The sequence below is a fragment of the Barbatula barbatula genome (assembly GCF_947034865.1).
Source record: "Barbatula barbatula genome assembly, chromosome: 3".
In the NCBI taxonomy this organism is placed as follows: Eukaryota; Metazoa; Chordata; class Actinopteri; order Cypriniformes; family Nemacheilidae; genus Barbatula; species Barbatula barbatula.
In genome coordinates, this window is record NC_136764.1 from 4,445,188 (window position 1) to 4,463,087 (window position 17,900).

Here is a 17,900-nt window from a genome sequence, read left to right on the forward strand (position 1 = left end):
GGTGCGCGTACCACACTTTGGGAATCCCTGATTTACATCAACAGGTATCCCCTCAGATCGCACCCCTCAAACCATCCTCTGATGTTCAAACATCTTCTTGTCATCTTTTATCTGCTTTCACTCTCCCCTCTGCTGCTGAAATAACAAATTTTGTTCGCAAATCTAAATCATCAACTTGCCAACTTGATCCTCTCCCGACTACATTGGTTAAAACGTGCATTCACTCCCTGACCCCTTTTATAACTGCAATTATTCATTCCTCGCTTATCACTGGTATTGTTCCGTCTCCCCTCAAAATAGCTGCAATAACCCCCATTCTTAAGAAACCTGGAGCTGACCCCAGCAACTTTAACAATTTCCGTCCAATTTCCAACCTCCCCTTCCTTTCTAAAATTCTTGAAAAAACAGTTGCCTCACAGATTCATGACCATCTCACTCAAAATAGTCTCTATGAACAGTTCCAATCTGGTTTCCGTCCCCTTCATAGCACCGAAACAGCTCTTCTTAAAATCACCAATGACCTCCTCACGGCTGCGGATTCTGGATTACTGACAATCCTCATCCTTCTGGACCTGAGTGCGGCTTTTGATACCATTTCCCACACCATCCTCATCGACCGATTATCTTCACTTGGATTATCTGATACGCCCCTGCACTGGTTTAAATCATATCTCTCTGGCCGTACTCAGTTTGTACAACTTAAAACTTTCAGATCCTACTCTGCCCCCCTTTCCTCTGGTATTCCCCAAGGCTCTGTCCTTGGACCCCTTTTGTTCATTATCTACCTTCTCCCTCTTGGCCACATTTTTCGTAAACATAACATCCAGTTCCATTGCTACGCAGATGACACCCAGCTCTACCTATCCACCAAACCCACTACATCCCTCCCTCCCACATCTCTATCAAACTGCCTTCAGGAAATCACATCGTGGTTCTCTCTAAACTTTCTCAAGCTTAACAGTGACAAAACTGAACTCCTCCTTATTGGCACCAAATCCATCCTCTCTAAAATAAATGATTTCTCCATCTCCATTGACAACTCATCTGTGTTCCCCTCCCCTCAGGTTAAGAGTCTGGGTGTCATCCTAGATAGCACTCTGTCATTTCAGTCCCACATTAATAACATCACTCGGTCAGCATATTTTCATTTACGTAACATTTCTCGCTTACGCCCATCTCTCTCCCCCAAAAGTGCTGAAATTCTGGTTCACACCCTGGTCACTTCCCGCCTAGATTACTGCAACTCTCTCCTCTATGGTTTACCTGACAAATCCATCCATAAATTACAATTAGTCCAAAACTCTGCTGCCCGTATCATTACCAGAACCCCCTCCATCAGTCACATAACACCTGTACTGCAGCAACTTCATTGGCTTCCCCTCAAATATCGCATCATTTATAAAAATCTCCTCCTTACATTTAAAGCCATCAACAATCTCGCCCCTACATATCTCACTGAGCTCCTCCATATCAAGATACCCACCCGTTCTCTCAGGTCCTCTTCCTCCATTCAGCTCATCGTCCCACATGCTCGCCTGGCTACCATGGGGTTTAGAGCTTTTAGTTATTCAGCCCCATATCTCTGGAACTCTCTGCCCCACTACATTCAACATTCCACGTCCATAACCACTTTCAAAACTCAATTAAAAACTCATCTTTTCAGGCAGGCATACTCGCTTTAATTTTTTTTCTCTTCACCAGTTATTGTTATTATTATTATGATTATTATTATTTGATTCAAAGTTTAATGGATTGAGTGTTTTATTGTTGCTTTTGTAAGGTGACCTTGAGTGCTGAGAAAGGCGCCTATAAATAAAATGTATTATTATTATTATTATTATCACTGTTCTTAATAGTGGCGTGTCTCATTCACTGAAGATATTTTATACATTTTAAACAACTGGACAGTATATAAAAAATAACAATAACCAAAAACATATTTAATGTCAAACAAATACATTACTGTGCACTTTATACATGTAACTATTAACAGAAAGGATGTATTTATTTTTGGATATATATTATTACATATGTCAATTAAATAATCACACAGCATGTTGAATGTTTTTTGTCAGTTCTCTTCTTTCTCACACTGCTGTATTTATCGTATGTAGTTGTTTAATTCAAACAGAACAGGTCATTTATCGCCTTCAGACTTCTGTCATGTGCGCTGGAATGTTAAATATCTTCAGCTAACCTCTGTGTTTAACCAGCTATTGCTTTTCTCAGATTACTTTGTGCTGAATTAAAGCTTTGATTTAATTTTGACTTTATTTGAAGATGATGTACCTAGTGATGTATAGTCAAACAGCTGGCACTCCGACACGCCCACCAAGAGGTGCCACACCAATGGAAGCCCCGAAGGCACGCCACACTAAAAAGTATTGCAGAACATTGAAACAAACAAACAAACTTCCCGAAAAGTTACGATACAACATTAAAACTTACAATGTGGATGTGTGGATGTCACCACAAAAGCAACGAGCAGCCTCGATGGCCAAGTGTCACACTAAACAAATAAAAGAAAAGATGCAACATTACCTAATACTAAAATCAAAATTACCCGCTGCACAGCTGAAACGCATACTGCCGCGTTCCCTTTCGAGAGCGGGTCACTTCGACATTGCGGAGACCGCATATGAAACTCCTCCTCTTTTCACTTTTCCTGAAGTCCTATAGGATAACTCCAGTAAAAAAACTGGCCAATTGTCGCAAGACATGCACAGTATGCAAATACTGACGAGTCTAGACAGTATAAATACAGTGCATGAGACGACAATTCCTCAGAATCTTCTTTTTCACGCTGCCATCGTTGAAGACGCAACTAGAACTTCTTTCTCCGCATCCGATGGCTTCGTACTGTCGTCTTTGCGCGGGCCCCATTGGCCCGCAGGATACTCACGAGCACTGCATTGCCTGCCTGGGCCTTGCTCACGCGGAAGATGCATTCTGCGAGTCTGATTGGGCGCACTGTGCGGACCTGCCGGCGCGTGTCTTGAGGACTCGCAGGAACATCGCTCGTGGACTCATAGGGTCGAGGCTCACCGCCGCCAACGAGCCGGAGCGGGATCGTCCATATCCATAGAGCCCCCCGGACCTCCACGAGGAGTTCGTAAGGGTCCTCGAGAGGGCCGTAAGCGAGCTCGACATCACCTGTGATTCACCTGAGGAGCCTGCGAAAAGTAGGCTCAACTACTGGTACTTTCAGGCGAGCCGCCGCCAGACCACGGCGAAGAGGAGCGCGCCGATCTTCCCAGACGACCATGAGCACGTGGTGAAATCCTGGTCTGCGACTCAGTCGGCGCGCGTTGACACTGCTACGCCGACCATGTTCGAGGTCGCGAGCAGGACGTCCTTCCTAAACAATGGGCGGGCCCAGCTAAGAAGAGGTACGGGCCGAAGAGGGGTCCGCGCCACGACGGCGGAGCGTCATCGTCTGCCAAGCCGTCGTCCTGACGGACCTGGGAAGAGGAAGAGAGAGTCCGTGAGCGTACTGGCGTCCCCCAAACGCCGCTGTTTGCAACAGTTTTCCCCCGCAGTTGTGGGCGATTATTGCAATGTTGTAAGTGTTGTTTGTGTGAATGCAATAAAAAAACATACTTGTTCACAAGAGGAGCTCTTTCCCCCTCACCCACACAATGCTGCGTCCCTTGCCCTTCCACGGTGCAGCGCGAAGCCGCAGTTAGTCCCAGCCATAACCAGCCTTCCCTCGTCCACGGACGCTCCCAGACCGCTGGATTCTCACGCGCAAGCTATTTTCCCGCCAATGCATTTAGCCTCGCTGGGCCAGCGTGCTCCCCTAAACGGTTCGCTGACGGTAACCCCGACCAGATTCGGCCATTGTGTCTGTTTCTCGACGCGTGGAAGGCCATTCCAGGGATCTCTCTTTGGCTACTAAACGTGATAGAACACGGGTACTCCCTGCAGTTCAGGCGCAGACTATTTCAGAGTCTCGTGCGCCGTCTACCAGATGTTTATACGCTCTAAAATGGGGGGTGTTTGCTAAATGGTGCAGCAGTAACAATATCGACCCGGCGTCCTGCCCCGTGTCTGATATTTTGTCTTTCCTGCAACACAGGCTGGACAACGGCGGCCTCCCTTCAACGCTGAAGGTTTATGTGGCGGCTATCGCCTCGTTTCGTTCCCCTGTTGATGGGCAATCGATTGGTAGGCACATGCTGGTGGTCAGATTCCTCAGAGGAGCGAGGAGACTTTTCCCCCCGCGAACCCCTTCGGTGCCGCCTTGGGACTTAGCGCTGGTGTTGAAGGCTCTCTCGTCTCCCCCTTTCGAGCCTTTGGACGCGGCTTCTGTAAGAGAGCTCAAGCTAAAAAACGTTCTCCTTCTCGCCCTTGCTTCAGCTAAGCGCATAGGGGATTTACAAGCGCTCTCAGTCGGCACTGATTTCATTCATTTTGGACCCGGCGACTGCAGCGTCACTCTCTGGCCGAAATCGGGTTATGTGCCAAAGTCCATGTCTACCCCTTTTAGAGCGCAGGTAATTTCTTTGCCCGCTTTGTCTTCCGAGTCGTCAGACTCGCAGGATGCTAACGCTCAGAGAGCGGTCTGCCCGGTAAGGGTCTTGCAGGCTTACATTGATCGCACGGCCGGGTTTCGGTAGTCTGAGCAGCTCTTTATATGTTTTGGTGGGGGTACTAAAGGCCGGGCTGTCTCAAAACAGAGGCTCTCTCACTGGATGGTGGACGCTATTAACTTGGCGTACGAGAGTCAGGGTCAGAACTGCCACCTCGTGAATGGTTGTTTTGTATTGTGGTGAGGAAGGCGGGACGAGAGCCATGACGCGGGGCCGGTGGCGTGAGTGCTAAGTTCAAGCAGCTGTGCGCGCACCGGTCCCGCATCTTATCACGGAGGAGATTGGGAGCTTAAAAGGATGTTCGGCAGGACTGTTGACGAGAGAGGAACGGGCCCGGACATATGTTTAGTGTGTGTATGTTTTATGGCCGGCAGTCTACCGTGAGGTGGTTGTCGGTCAGTTCAGTGTTTATTGTTTGTTTAATTAAAGTTTTATTGTTCAAATGTTCGCCGGTTCCCGCCTCCTTCCTTCCCTTCTAACGAACTTTATTACACTGGTGCCGAAACCCGGGAGGAAGGAGGGACATGCTGTCAAAGAGCCCTCGCTGAGGAGTTCTGGTGGTGCTGGATCGAGAAGTCGGATGGGACGAGGACCTCGCTGCCGTGCTCCTGGGTCGAGGTGGGGTGGCTGCCGTCCAGGAGGGAGCCAAGGCCCGTTCGCCGTGGGCCGAGCCTGCTGCCAGCCGCCATGATGGGGAGGAGCAGGGAACGGAGGACCAGCTGCCCTCAGCTGGAGGGCCATCGCTGGCCGCCAGGGGGCGGAGGAGGATCGAGCCGTCCACCTAGCGTCCAGTACCATCGCATGGCACCGCGAGGAAGAGTTTCTCGGCTGGCTGAGGACCGAGCGACAGCGTGTCAGGGAACCGGACAATTTTTTTTTCTTTTCCTCTCTCCCCTCTCTCGTCCCTGTCGCTCCGGGGGCTCCCGTCTCCGTTCTTTCGTCTGGCCGGTGCATACCCCCAGGCGCTGCCGACTGGCTCCCCGGGGGGGGAGTAGGTACAGTCTCGGTGGTGCCCCCCGGCCTGTAAGGGGTGATGGGGGTATGTGGTGAGGAAGGCGGGACGAGAGCCGTGACGCGGGGCCGGTGGCGTGAGTGCTAAGTTCAAGCAGCAGTGCACGCACCGATCCCGCATCTTATCACGGAGGAGATTGGGAGCTTAAAAGGATGTTCGGCAGGACTGTTGACGAGAGAGGACCGGGCCCGGACATATGTTTAGTGTGTGTATGTTTTATGGCCGGCAGTCTACCGTGAGGTGGCTGTCGGTCAGTTACTTCAGTGTTTATTGTTTATTTAATTAAAGTTTTATTGTTCAAATGTTCGCCGGTTCCCGCCTCCTTCCCTTCTAACGTTCTTTATTACATGTATGCTCCACATACTTTATGTGTTATCCCAGTTGTCGGGCTGTTTTTGCTAGCTCTCACGGCGGGATTGTACTACCGTTCCATATGCGGTCTCCGCAATGTCGAAGTGACCGCTCTCGAAAGGGAACGTCTCTGGTTACTTTTGTTGTGGAATTTTCTTATTCCTTAATCAAGGTGAGTCAATTTTGACAAACGCAATATACAGAGACATCAGGTACTTTGCAAAGTATTTTATTGTCGTTTAATCTGCATCATAAGCAATGAGCATGGTGCAGAGCAAAGGCCCTCTTTCCTCCTGCACCCAGAGTTTATATATTAAAACGTGACTCCCCCTCCCTTCGCCCCCTAACAAGAATCCCGAGCTGGTTTACGAGAAGTGATGCCCGTTATTCCAAACAGAACATCTTGGCCTCTGCTCGAGGGCAAAGGCAGAGTGGTATGACGCGTATAGAGAAAAACATGATAACAATGAAAAGAAAACATAGATAAAAACTTATAGATAGACACATCAAGAAACTAGACTAGAAAATTTCCATTACATTCCCCCCTTTTATCATATATGATAACCAAAATCTTTATACTTTGACCATGTGAGATGAGCAACGCCCTTTCTCTTACAGGTTTCATTCTTCTAGCTAAACAGTTCTTAAAATCCCACTGGAATTGGTAACACCACCTGCTTCAGCCTTCGTCACTTTCCATATTCTTACTCTCATTTGTGGAATTGCTCCCGTTCCCTCATAACTAAAATTTTTCTGAGTTACAGCTAGTCTAAAACTTTCCTTTTTATTTGGCCGTCCCAGGGGACATAATGGCCCACATTTTCAAATTTTGTTGCCTTATCCAGAACATCAACTGAGGTACACGTACCTCTACACAAATACATATTTGTTCCCCAGTACCTAGCAGAATTAGGGTAACACTGTCCCTCCCCATACCATTTTATTAAACTTGGAATATAGTGTTGCACAGAAACAAAATTCTATAATCTCTAATTTCTCGGGGTTCGATGCGTCCCGACTCAAACTGTTGATTCCCTTTGCGAGCCCCAGCAGTGTCGCTCCTCCTGTCGCTTGCACGACCATTGCGAAGAGCCATTGTGGATGCCATTTTGATGGCCTACGGTTGGAGTTGCCACTCCTTGGACACCTTTTTGTAGTGGGAGGTGTGTCTTTCCTACGACTTCCTGGAAGCTGTGTATTGATTTGTCAGCTCCGTTTGCTACTGCTCCTTTGACCTGCACAAATATTTTGAGAGCAAAAACACAAAAACACATTGCCTTGTAACATCCCCCCTTTTGACGCGTGGTCTAGGCCATGAGAAAAAATGTTTTGGCAAACAGGTGAGGACATTTGGGCCCCCCCAAACATTGTCTGTGTATTTACATGAGCACTCCTTCCAGAGTGCACGCTCAGCTGGTTCTGCAAAATGTTTGCATCTCTGCAAGAGAAAGAGTTTTGTTAGTGATTTCTGGAGACAATCTGTCTGTGGCTCCGATGTTGCTTGCTTTGCTGCAAGGTCAGCTCGTCGGCTTCCTGCAAAAATTGTTTCAGATACAAAAGTGTGTGTGGCATAGTCACACACAACAATGGCAATTGGGAGAAGAATGGCAGATAGCATATCAGCAACCTGTGTGTGATTAAGAATGTTTTTACCATCAGCTTTTCTGTGTTTCTGTGTTTACACAGTGTGCCAAAATCATGAGTTACACCAAATGCATATCTACTATCTGTGTGAATGTCTACATTTTTATTCTTTGAAAATTCGCATGCGTGTGTGAGTGCAATGAGCTCTGCTGTCTGAGCAGAGAAATGGTCAGGCAAGCGGCCTGACTGTACTGTTTCAAAATCAGACACAACAGCAAACCCCACGTGATTCTTTCCCGCCTCATCTTTTCGTGCACTGCCATCTACATAGAAAGTCAAGTCTGCATTTAGCACACTTGCTCTAAAGTGGCAACACAGTTGTGTGGGTCACCATTGTCAGGAAGTGGCAGCAACGTGGCTGGGTTCAGTGTGTTACATCTCTTTACCGTGATGTTTGGCAATTCCAACAACGTCAGATTATACCTCAGCCACCTCGCTGTAGATAAATGTGACACTCGTTGTTCTAACAGAATCATAGCCACTGCATGGGGAACAAACACAGTAAGGGCAGAATAACCAACAAACTCCCTAGAGGCCAGCACTGCTTTCTCTGCTGCTGCTACTGCGCGCAGGCACGGTGGGAGACCTTGTGCCACACTATCTAATCTGGATGAAAGATAAGCAACGGGGCGCAGCTGGTCTCCGTGTTTTTGGAGCAGCACAGAGAGCATTGTGCCGTCTTTTTCGTCTACCATTTGTGTGAATGGTTTGTCTGGGTTTGGGATACCTAGCGCAGGCGCAGATTGCAGAGCTCGCTTGAGATTACCAAAAGCCTCAACCCCTACATCAGTCCATTTAATCTGCGCATTTGCACTCATGGGCTTCCCGTGAATCAATACCGTGAGATGTTTTTCCATCTCTGTGTACCTCAAAATGAAATTCCTACAGTAAGAGGTCATCCCTAAAAATGTCATTAGTTGCTTCTTTGTTTTTGGGCGTGCGATGTCTGAAATTGCAGACACGCGCTTTGCGGACAGCTGTCTGCCACGGTCAGTAATTTCGTGACCCAAAAAATGAACAAATTGTTTTGCCAGCTGGACTTTGGAGATATTCACTTTGTGTCCTTCGTGTGCCAAATGAGTTAACAGTCGTACAGTGTGTTCTTCACATTGCGCTTTGGTGGGTGCACATAAAAGAATGTCATCCACATACTGAAGCAATGCCACCCCCTTCGGGAGATGGAATGGCTCCAGTGATTGTCGCAGTGCCTCGTTGTAAATGGTCGGTGATTCGCAGTACCCTTGGCATAGACGTGTGAATGTATATGGCTTGCCATCAAATGAAAAGGCGAACCAGTATTGTGAGTCTGGGTGTACTGGCACACTGAAAAACGCGTTTGACAAATCAATCACCGTATACCATTTCGTCTCAGGCGGAATTTGGCTGAGAATGGTATACGGGTTGGGTACGTTTGGTGCTTGTGGCTGTACTGCGGCATTAACTGCTTGCAAATCTTGTACGAACCGCCATTCAACGGGTGCTCCCTTTTCTTTGATCTTTTTAACCGGAAACAAAGGTGTGCGCACAGGTGAATTTGGGCATGGCACAACTATGCCTTTTTTGAGAAACTCGTTGAATATTGGCCTTATGCCATTGAGGGCTTCTGGTTTTAGGGGGTATTGCTGCTTGCATGGGCGGAAATTACTCTTGGGCGTTATCACAACAGGCTCACAGTTCTTTATTAAACTAACATCATATTTTCCTGTCGCCCACAGCTGTACGGGCACCTTTCCCAGAATTTCTGGTATGTCAACATGCATCATTAATCTTTTTGGGTGTGTGAAAACACTTCAAGTCCCCTTGTTGCTGACAGACAGGCATGATTCTCCAATGGGCGTGCAACAAATTTGAATATTGCACGTCATCCCTTTTAACCCATTCTATGGCGTGCGCATATTTGTCAGCAAAACACCCACAGCTCCCCACACCATTACAATCAACGTCATGAGGCTCTGTGAGGCAATACTTTCTACATCATACTTACGTAATTCAAAACTACATCGTACAGCTGTACGAGCGCTGCACTCGGGTCGTGTTGGTATCATGCTCAATCTGTCATCATACACATTATGACTCTGCCCAGCAAATGAATCGGGCAGCAGTCAGACATGAGAAACCTGTGTTGAAATTTGACACTCCCCAACTCACATTGCACCCTTTTGACATTACTTATTTAACATTAGAGCCACTAGCATTTAGGGAATAAACAGCTAGTTTAGACTCTGGCAAATTTAAACACTTCGTGTGAATCACAGTAGGCTATTTGTTGCCCCTGAATCTATCAAAAATTTAAGCGGTTTGTTGCACACAAGCATTGTGCATTTTAGCAAAGTTCAGAAAGCGGTTTCATTCATCATGGAATGTGAGCTAAGCAGGTCTTCATTGCATACAGCAGGAAAAAGCATTTCTTCATTGCATATGCTAGGGGAAATCATACTCACCACCCTCGGAATGATGCCTCACCTCCTCACTTCCATCCAACTTTTGTTTTGACCTCAGTGGTCTCAGAGGCTCAGGACAATCATTTCGCCAGTGCCCCGTCTTTCCACAATTGAAACACTTCTCTGGATCATAATTACTAGAGGGTTTAAAACCTCCTCTCCCTCGCCATCTTCCTATTCTTCCGTGTTCTCCTCCGATATTCATTAGAGCCATGTGGAGTTCTTTATCTTGGGTGTTTTTCTTCTGAAGCTCTTTCTTGCCTGTTTGTCTTTCGGCGTGTACAGCATGACGGACAATCTCACGATCTGGCTCGATGCACGATTTTCCCACTTTTCGTCTCAGCTCTTCTCTGAGGTTCCGCAGAAAAGCGGATCTGAGATGTCCTTCGAACGGACCAATGTCCGGTCCGTCTGCATCAGGTTGAAGTCCAGAATGTTCTTTAAATACTTCCTCCACAGGCCATTTACCCTGTAACTTTCTCAGGTCAGATGGTTTCAGTTTGACTTTCAACAGTCTCTCTAATTCTTTCATTGAGGGTGAGAATTCTTTGCAAAATGTCAAAAGTTCTTTATACGTCGGTGCTGGTTGCGCTCTTTCTTGCTTTGGACGCACCACGGGCTGTGGTGGAGACGGCACTGGTGCTGGTGGAGATACTGGTGGGGGCACTGGAGCTGCCTCGATCGGGTTCAGATGTCGGTGAGGAGGGACACAATCATCCTCCGGTTGGTGTTTGTAACAAGTCATAGATGGGGGTAAAGAAGACAGAGGGGTTACATCATTATATTCAGGCAAAACAGGGTACAATGGAGTTTTCGGTGGTGGCAGTTCTTCCAATGCCATTTCTTTAAAAACATAGTCACGTCTATTAGCTTCCCTCTCCCATAACTCTAAACATTTACACGCTTCATCATATTTTTCCCTTTCTTTTTTAGACATTTTAAATATGTCTTTTTTCCCCATATGTTCTCTTTTTTCTCTAATTTTGTGGTACTAAATTTACCATTTTCTGGAAAGTTAGCTTTTTCTTTTAAATAGGGTACACCTTGTAAACTTCCCGTTCCCCACCTTTTCCTCATTTCTCTGTATGTTGGTTTATCCATATTCATATGGGATCTTCCTTGTCCCATTTTTCACGATTCAGAGTAGTCCCCCTCTACAGACTGTTTAGAAATGTTCTTTCTATTTCAGAGTAGTCCCTGCTCTACAGACTTTTTAGAATTCTATTTTATTTCAGAGTAATCCCTGCTCTACAGACTGTGTAGAAATCTAATAATTCAGAGTAGTCCCTGCTCTACAGATTTTTTTGAAATTTACTATTTCAGAGTAGTCCCTGCTCTACAGACTGTTTAGAAATCTACTATTTCAGAGTAGTCCCTGCTCTACAGACTTTTTAGAAATCTATCTGACTCACCACTTTTCCTTTTTGTGCCTTGCACTGAGTTCTTTTGGGATCACGTCAGCTTGGAGTCCGGAGTAGAGTTCTCTCGTCCCTGTATGGGGTTAGAGCTGGATTTGCTATGTCCAGGATGATCAGTCAACTCTAGTCCGTTCTCCGTCAGCCTTGTGATCCCATCCTCGTCGCCAAATTGTTGTGGAATTTTCTTATTCCTTAATCAAGGTGAATCAATTTTGACAAACGCAATATACAGAGACATCAGGTACTTTGCAAAGTATTTTATTGTCGTTTAATCTGCATCATAAGCAATGAGCAAGGTGCAGAGCAAAGGCCCTCTTTCCTCCTGCACCCAGAGTTTATATATTAAAACGAGACTCCCCCTCCCTTCGCCCCCTAACAAGAATCCCGAGCTGGTTTACGAGAAGTGATGCCCGTTATTCCAAACAGAACATCTTGGCCTCTGCTCGAGGGCAAAGGCAGAGTGGTATGACGCGTATAGAGAAAAACATGATAACAATGAAAAGAAAACATAGATAAAAACTTCATAAACATATAGATAGACACATCAAGAAACTAGACTAGAAAATTTCCATTACATTTTCGTAACCTCGGTTCCTTGAGAAGCGGGAAGGAGACATTGCGTAGAACGCCGTGTTAGCCGCTTTTCTCCGGTCAAGCGTTCTATCGTAGATTCTGAGGAATTGTCGTCTCATGCACTGTATTTATACTGTCTACATTCGTCCGTATTTGGATACTGTGCATGTCTTGTGACAATTGGCCAGTTTTTTTTTACTGGCGTTATCCTATAGGACTTCAGGAAAAGTGAAAAAGAGGAGGAGTTTCATATGCGGTCTCCGCAATGTCTCGTTCCCGCTTCTCAGGGAACCGAGGTTACGAAAGTAACCGGAGACGATCTCTTGGGATGAAGACAAGGGGCGGGCTTTTCGACAATGACGCATCCCAGGAGGCACGAACACAGAGTCAATATACACTGAGGGAGGTACACCATTGGCTAAATATATAATGAGGATGACGTGGTAACGAGTCACTCACTTCACTACACATACACCGTGTGTCATGTTGACTTTAATAGTTTTCAGATGCCACGTTTCTATACGTTGGAAAGAAGCGCAACGGGTGAGTTATTTCCCCTCATAGAGCCAAAAGCGGAGGGAGAGTAGTCTGAATTGGGTTCTAGCACCGTATGCTAGCTTTCACATCGCACTAGTTACGCCAGCCGCAAGCGTTTCCAAGTCGAAGAGTTTTGTTATGAAATATCCAAAGAAGACTTGCACAGTGTGATGTATTTCATGCAGTTGTGCACTTACATTATCCCAAATGTTCCCAAGAATGTGCAAATCCAGAGAAATTACTATTTCAAAAAATGGCCCGTCCCTAGTCGCCTTTGTATTTGTCGCATATCAGCGACTCCGCAATTCCCTCAGTTTCCGGTTGTAGAAACTACGGAAACACGCAAATGCGGAAGTGGTTATACAGCATCTGTGACGCAGCATCTGTTGTTCTGTTATTATGGATCACGATTACTCTTTGGCGAGTTAAGGGAACCCAAAAAAGCATAAATGTAGTTGACTGTTTTAAACACGTAATCAAATTGACAGAGTCCGATATAATTTGCGGGCTAACGTAGCGTTACATTCCACATTTCTTCCAAGCTCATTTATTATGATGAAATTAAATACAATTAATTCATTATCTCGTCCGTGATCTCTATAAGCCTCTGGATGGTGATAATTTCATGTCCCATAATTCCGCTCTCCTACATAACGTCATTTAGATTTTAGAAATATTCTCATTTTGGAACCAAACTCTTCATATCATACTTTACAAATTACACATTATAAAAATACTGTGTGTCATATTGACTTTAATAATTTTGGCAATTACATTGTGTCTGTTTTTAGCGTCAATGTACCGCGGAGCCTCTAGTCCAGGCAAACTTCTTGAAAGGTTCTCCTCACAGAAAGCATCCGGGTGTGACGAACCTCAAAACGGTGTGCCTGCCCGAACCGCTGCAGCAAGCGGCGCTCTCCGTCTTACGAGGTCAGAATTATCATGTTAACCATTTCAAAAAGCACATAATCATGTCTCAATCGACTAACTGCGAACGGAAATGGTGATTTTAGGGGCGGAGGTAAAAGATCTGACTGAAAGGGCACAAAAACTGACAAACTTCCTTTGGAGTAGGAAGCGGGCAGAGGAATCCTCACAACTCCGGGAGAAAGCCCTCCTTCTTGAGAGGAAATATCTGGATAAAGAGAGGGATAGCCAGAACGGTGGGTTCTATATGATGAAGATGATTGTGATGGATAATGTTTGTTTTAATGTGAATTGAAGACCATACTCAAACCTTTGAACAAAACCTTTTTTCAGACGTTGGTGACCGTGAGCTAGAGGCTCGAATTAAAAAGAATGTGTTATCAGAACTGAGACGAACAACATACCACAGGACTGTTCTCAGGTATAGTTTATGTATATGCATTATTGGATGCATTTATGGCATGTTTCTAAGTATGTGTTTCCCCTCTAGATATGATGAAGAGCTTGGCTTGCTGTACATGGCTGCTAGACTCGCTGGTGGTTATGCTGCTGTCATCAGAGCATTAAATGAGGTATTTCTTGCTCATTAAGTGTGTTTTTAATGATAGTTTGTTTATCGCATACAGTAAACACCCTCTCTAATCTGTCTATATGTCACTGATGTTTCTTCTAGATAAAGAAGAGAGATCCTTTGTTTGTACCGTCTTCGCTCCTGGACTTTGGATCAGGACTTGGTTCGGGTGCTTGGTGAGTAAGATACAGTATAACAACAGAATTCTGTCATAAATTCATCAAAACATATTTTTAATTGAGAAAAACTCCAAGTGGCACACATTGAAAAGTAATAAACTATATAAAGTGTATTAAATCATTTTCTTTCGTAAAGTAGACTATGTTTAATGTTTTCTTCTTTCATTCAGGGCGTCACACTCACTCTGGGGAGACTGTTTGAAGGAGTATGTTTGCGTGGACAGCTCGGGAGACATGAACACATTAGCAGAACAGCTGCTAGGAGGTCATTTCCAATGACTTAAACATCTGGTATAGTTATATTCACTGACGAAACTGTGTTTCATGAGCTGTGTTTGTACCAAACAGGTGGTGAGGAAATGGATAATCCAGTGATCAAACACGTATATTTCCGTCAATTCCTCCCTGTTTCGCCAAAGGTATCTTTAGATGCTATACTCGATGCTCACATATAGCCTACATAGTGCACTGCTTCACACAACAGAATATAATGAAGGTTTCTCATTTCCACAGGTTCAGTATGATCTTGTGTTAGCTGCTTTCTCTTTGTCAGAAATAGCAACGCTGAACGAGAGACTGAACGCTATTTACACTCTCTGGAGAAAAACCAACTCCTACCTTGTGAGTTATGATGCTTGAGTTGAAGCAGAACATTAAAGACTAAACTCGGTTATTGATGATAGTGTGATATTTCTTTGTACAGGTACTTGTGGAGAATGGAACCAAAGACGGTCATCAAATTCTTATGGAGGCCAGAAATGCTTTACTGAAGGTATACTAGTGATATGCAATGTACAGCTTGTATACTACTGTATATACATTTTGCGGTGTTAATAACATTTACTTCATATTGCTTTTCTAAGTGTTTCACTTTCTTTTTGAACTGACGATTAGTAGTATGATGTGATTCTTTGCACCAAAGGCAGTCTCATTCCCTGTTAAGAAACTAACAGAAGTATATTTTCTTTCATTCTTTGTAACTGTAGGGAGAAGAGGAGGTTATACATGACATGAGGAGACCAGCTGTTTTTGCCCCTGTGCGTCACTAAACCCATCCTTACTATCCGTATCGCAGTGTGATATATTGTTATAAAGTTTTATTTTCATTATTTTCAGGGCTGGTTCATTTTGTCGTCCGTCTTTATTTTACAGTGCACTCATGAGCTGCTTTGCCCCAAGTTGATCAAGCAATCTGTAGTTCCCTGTAACTTCATCCAGTTCTACTATTCTCTGCCTTTATCCAGGGTAAGTCAACTATAGCTAATTTGTTTAGAGATGCACCGCACCATACATTATGGGCCGATTTATGGTCATTTTTAAGGTTATCGGTATCGTCCGATAATTTAAATGTAGATTAATATGTAGATACTGTAGAACGGCCATATAACAGTTATCGGCTTCAAATGGTAAAGAATTATCAGTTATTGTTACTGGCCAAATTTGTACATAAACATATCCCTGCATGTTTGCAATGTGCATTATAAAATACATCCATACTCACAACCATTCCTTACAAAAAAATAAGTTTCAAGTGTGATATTAGTATACTTCTTGTATTAGTATACACTGTAATGGATTTTTGTAATTTGACTGTAATATAGTCAAATACTGTGAAACACAATAAAAGTATAATACTGTATCTAGACTGGGATATGGGTCAAATACAACCTTTTTAAAGTGTACTTTCTGTCTTCCTTTTATCTGCTCTCCAGACCTTAAAAGTGTACTTTAATTAACAAAAAATTTGGCCATTTTAGTGTCAAGCATTATTGAAAAAGTACACTACTCTAAATTGCCCCGACCCCTGACTTGTGTTGTGTATGGATCAATTTGTGTATAGACTTATATGTATGGATTATCTGGTAAATGTTATAAATGTTTATAAATGTAGCCTTGGATGCTGGAATGGCATTTAAGGGATATTTCACCCAAAACTAAAATATCTTTGATAATTTACTCACTCTTAGATTGTTCCAAACCTCTATAAATGTCTTCGTTTTGCTAAACACAAAGGAAGATATTTGAAAGAATGTCAGGAACCAAACAGATCTCTTCCCCCATTGACTCCCATAGTATTTATTTTCTATACTATGGATCTGTTTGGTTACTGGTTGTGTTCAGCAGAACAAAGCCATTTTTACAGGTTTGAAACAATCATTCAAACTTAAAACATTCATTTTTGTGTAAACTATCTGTTTAAGAATTAAACAATAAATAAACAAGCATGCTACTAGTACATTGATATGAGTATACAGTACTTGCTTTTTTAAGTATAAAGTGAAATATACTTGAAGTGTATTTAAGTATACACAGAAATGAAAATGGACTCAATTTACTCGTCCCCAGGTTGTTCCAAGTCTGTATACATGTCTTTACTCTGATGAACACAGAGAAAGATGGAAGAATGCTTATAACCAAACAGTTATTGTCCACCATTGACTACCATAATAGGAAAAATATCATAAAATATTTTTTCTTCTGTTGAACACAAAAAGAAGATATTTTGAAGGATGTAGGAAAGCAAACAGTTTGGGGCACTTTTGGCCTCTATGGTATTTTTTCCTACTATGGTGGTCAAGAACTGTTTGGTTACAAGCATTCTTCCAAATATCTTTCTCTGTGTTAGACAAAACAAAAACATTTACACAGATTTGGATTTGTAATTCGGATTTGTAACACAATTGATTTTAAATACATTTATGATCTCATTTTATTGAGCTGTTGAGCAAGATCCTAGCCTGACCTCTCACACTTGTGTTAAGAAATCTAGTGATGTTTCTCTCATCCGTTCTCCATTGATAAACTTCACAGAGCCAAGAAAGACAGCAGGAGAAGTTCAGTTACCTCATCATATCCAGATCACAGGAAGAGAAGACTCAGCAGAATGAGGGTTTTGATATGGGCAGACTCACGGCACAAGTCCGTCGTAGACCCAGACATGTTCAGTGTCAGCTCTGTTGCTCTGATGGAGAACTCAAACAAGTGGCCGTAACAGCCCGTCATCATGGAAAGTATGAAACACATTCATTTCACCAATCTCTCAGATTTCATCCAGCTATATGATCTGTATCAGATTAGACTCTTCTGTCTGTTTTATGAAGATGTGTGTCATATTTGATTTTCTTGTCCTGTCTTACAGAGACATGTACAGATGCGCCAGAAACAGTGACTGGGGAGATCTGTTGCCAATGTTTCATGAGGATGATGATGACACTAAAATTAATGACAATCTTTGAAGTTAATCTATTAATTCTGTATTATTATCATTTCTATTTTCAGTTAAAGCGATTTGATCTTTGTGATATTTATTTGCAAATAAACAAGTTCATTATTGCAGTCTATTTTTTCTCTGTATTGCACTTTATTGTTCTCACAAAATAAATATGTTGTCGCTATGAATTGAAAACATAACTGTGTATGAAAATGTATCAATATTAAACAGTCAAATCCTGGTTACAATCCTATCTTTTATATTTCATTATGAAGACCTTATAAAGCCACATAAAACAATGCATCAGACCTTACTGAATCTTTTGTGCTGCTTTTCTACACAATTTAACTACAAATATAAAAAGAGCAGAGGGAGAGTCCTAGTGTGACATTACTCATCTGGTCAGATGAAGTCCTATGAGGACAAATGCTAAACACATAAACA

The 17,900-nt window shown here is 43.6% G+C and overlaps 1 protein-coding gene across 1 annotated transcript; it reads left to right on the top strand.

The window, feature by feature from the left end:
* Positions 1 to 2,942: 2,942 nt before the first annotated feature.
* On the top strand, positions 2,943 to 17,582 carry LOC306892494 (ribosome assembly protein METTL17, mitochondrial-like; the record flags this gene model as incomplete). Its single annotated transcript, XM_079453623.1, has 15 exons — positions 2,943 to 2,972; positions 3,086 to 3,562; positions 13,360 to 13,498; positions 13,582 to 13,731; positions 13,829 to 13,916; positions 13,986 to 14,067; positions 14,169 to 14,242; positions 14,416 to 14,510; positions 14,594 to 14,664; positions 14,759 to 14,866; positions 14,949 to 15,017; positions 15,232 to 15,282; positions 15,398 to 15,490; positions 17,057 to 17,256; positions 17,385 to 17,582. 15 exons carry the CDS (start codon positions 2,943 to 2,945, stop codon positions 17,479 to 17,481), a joined length of 1,824 nt encoding a protein of 607 aa, XP_079309749.1. The 3' UTR covers positions 17,482 to 17,582.
* Between the last annotated feature and the right edge of the window lie 318 nt (positions 17,583 to 17,900).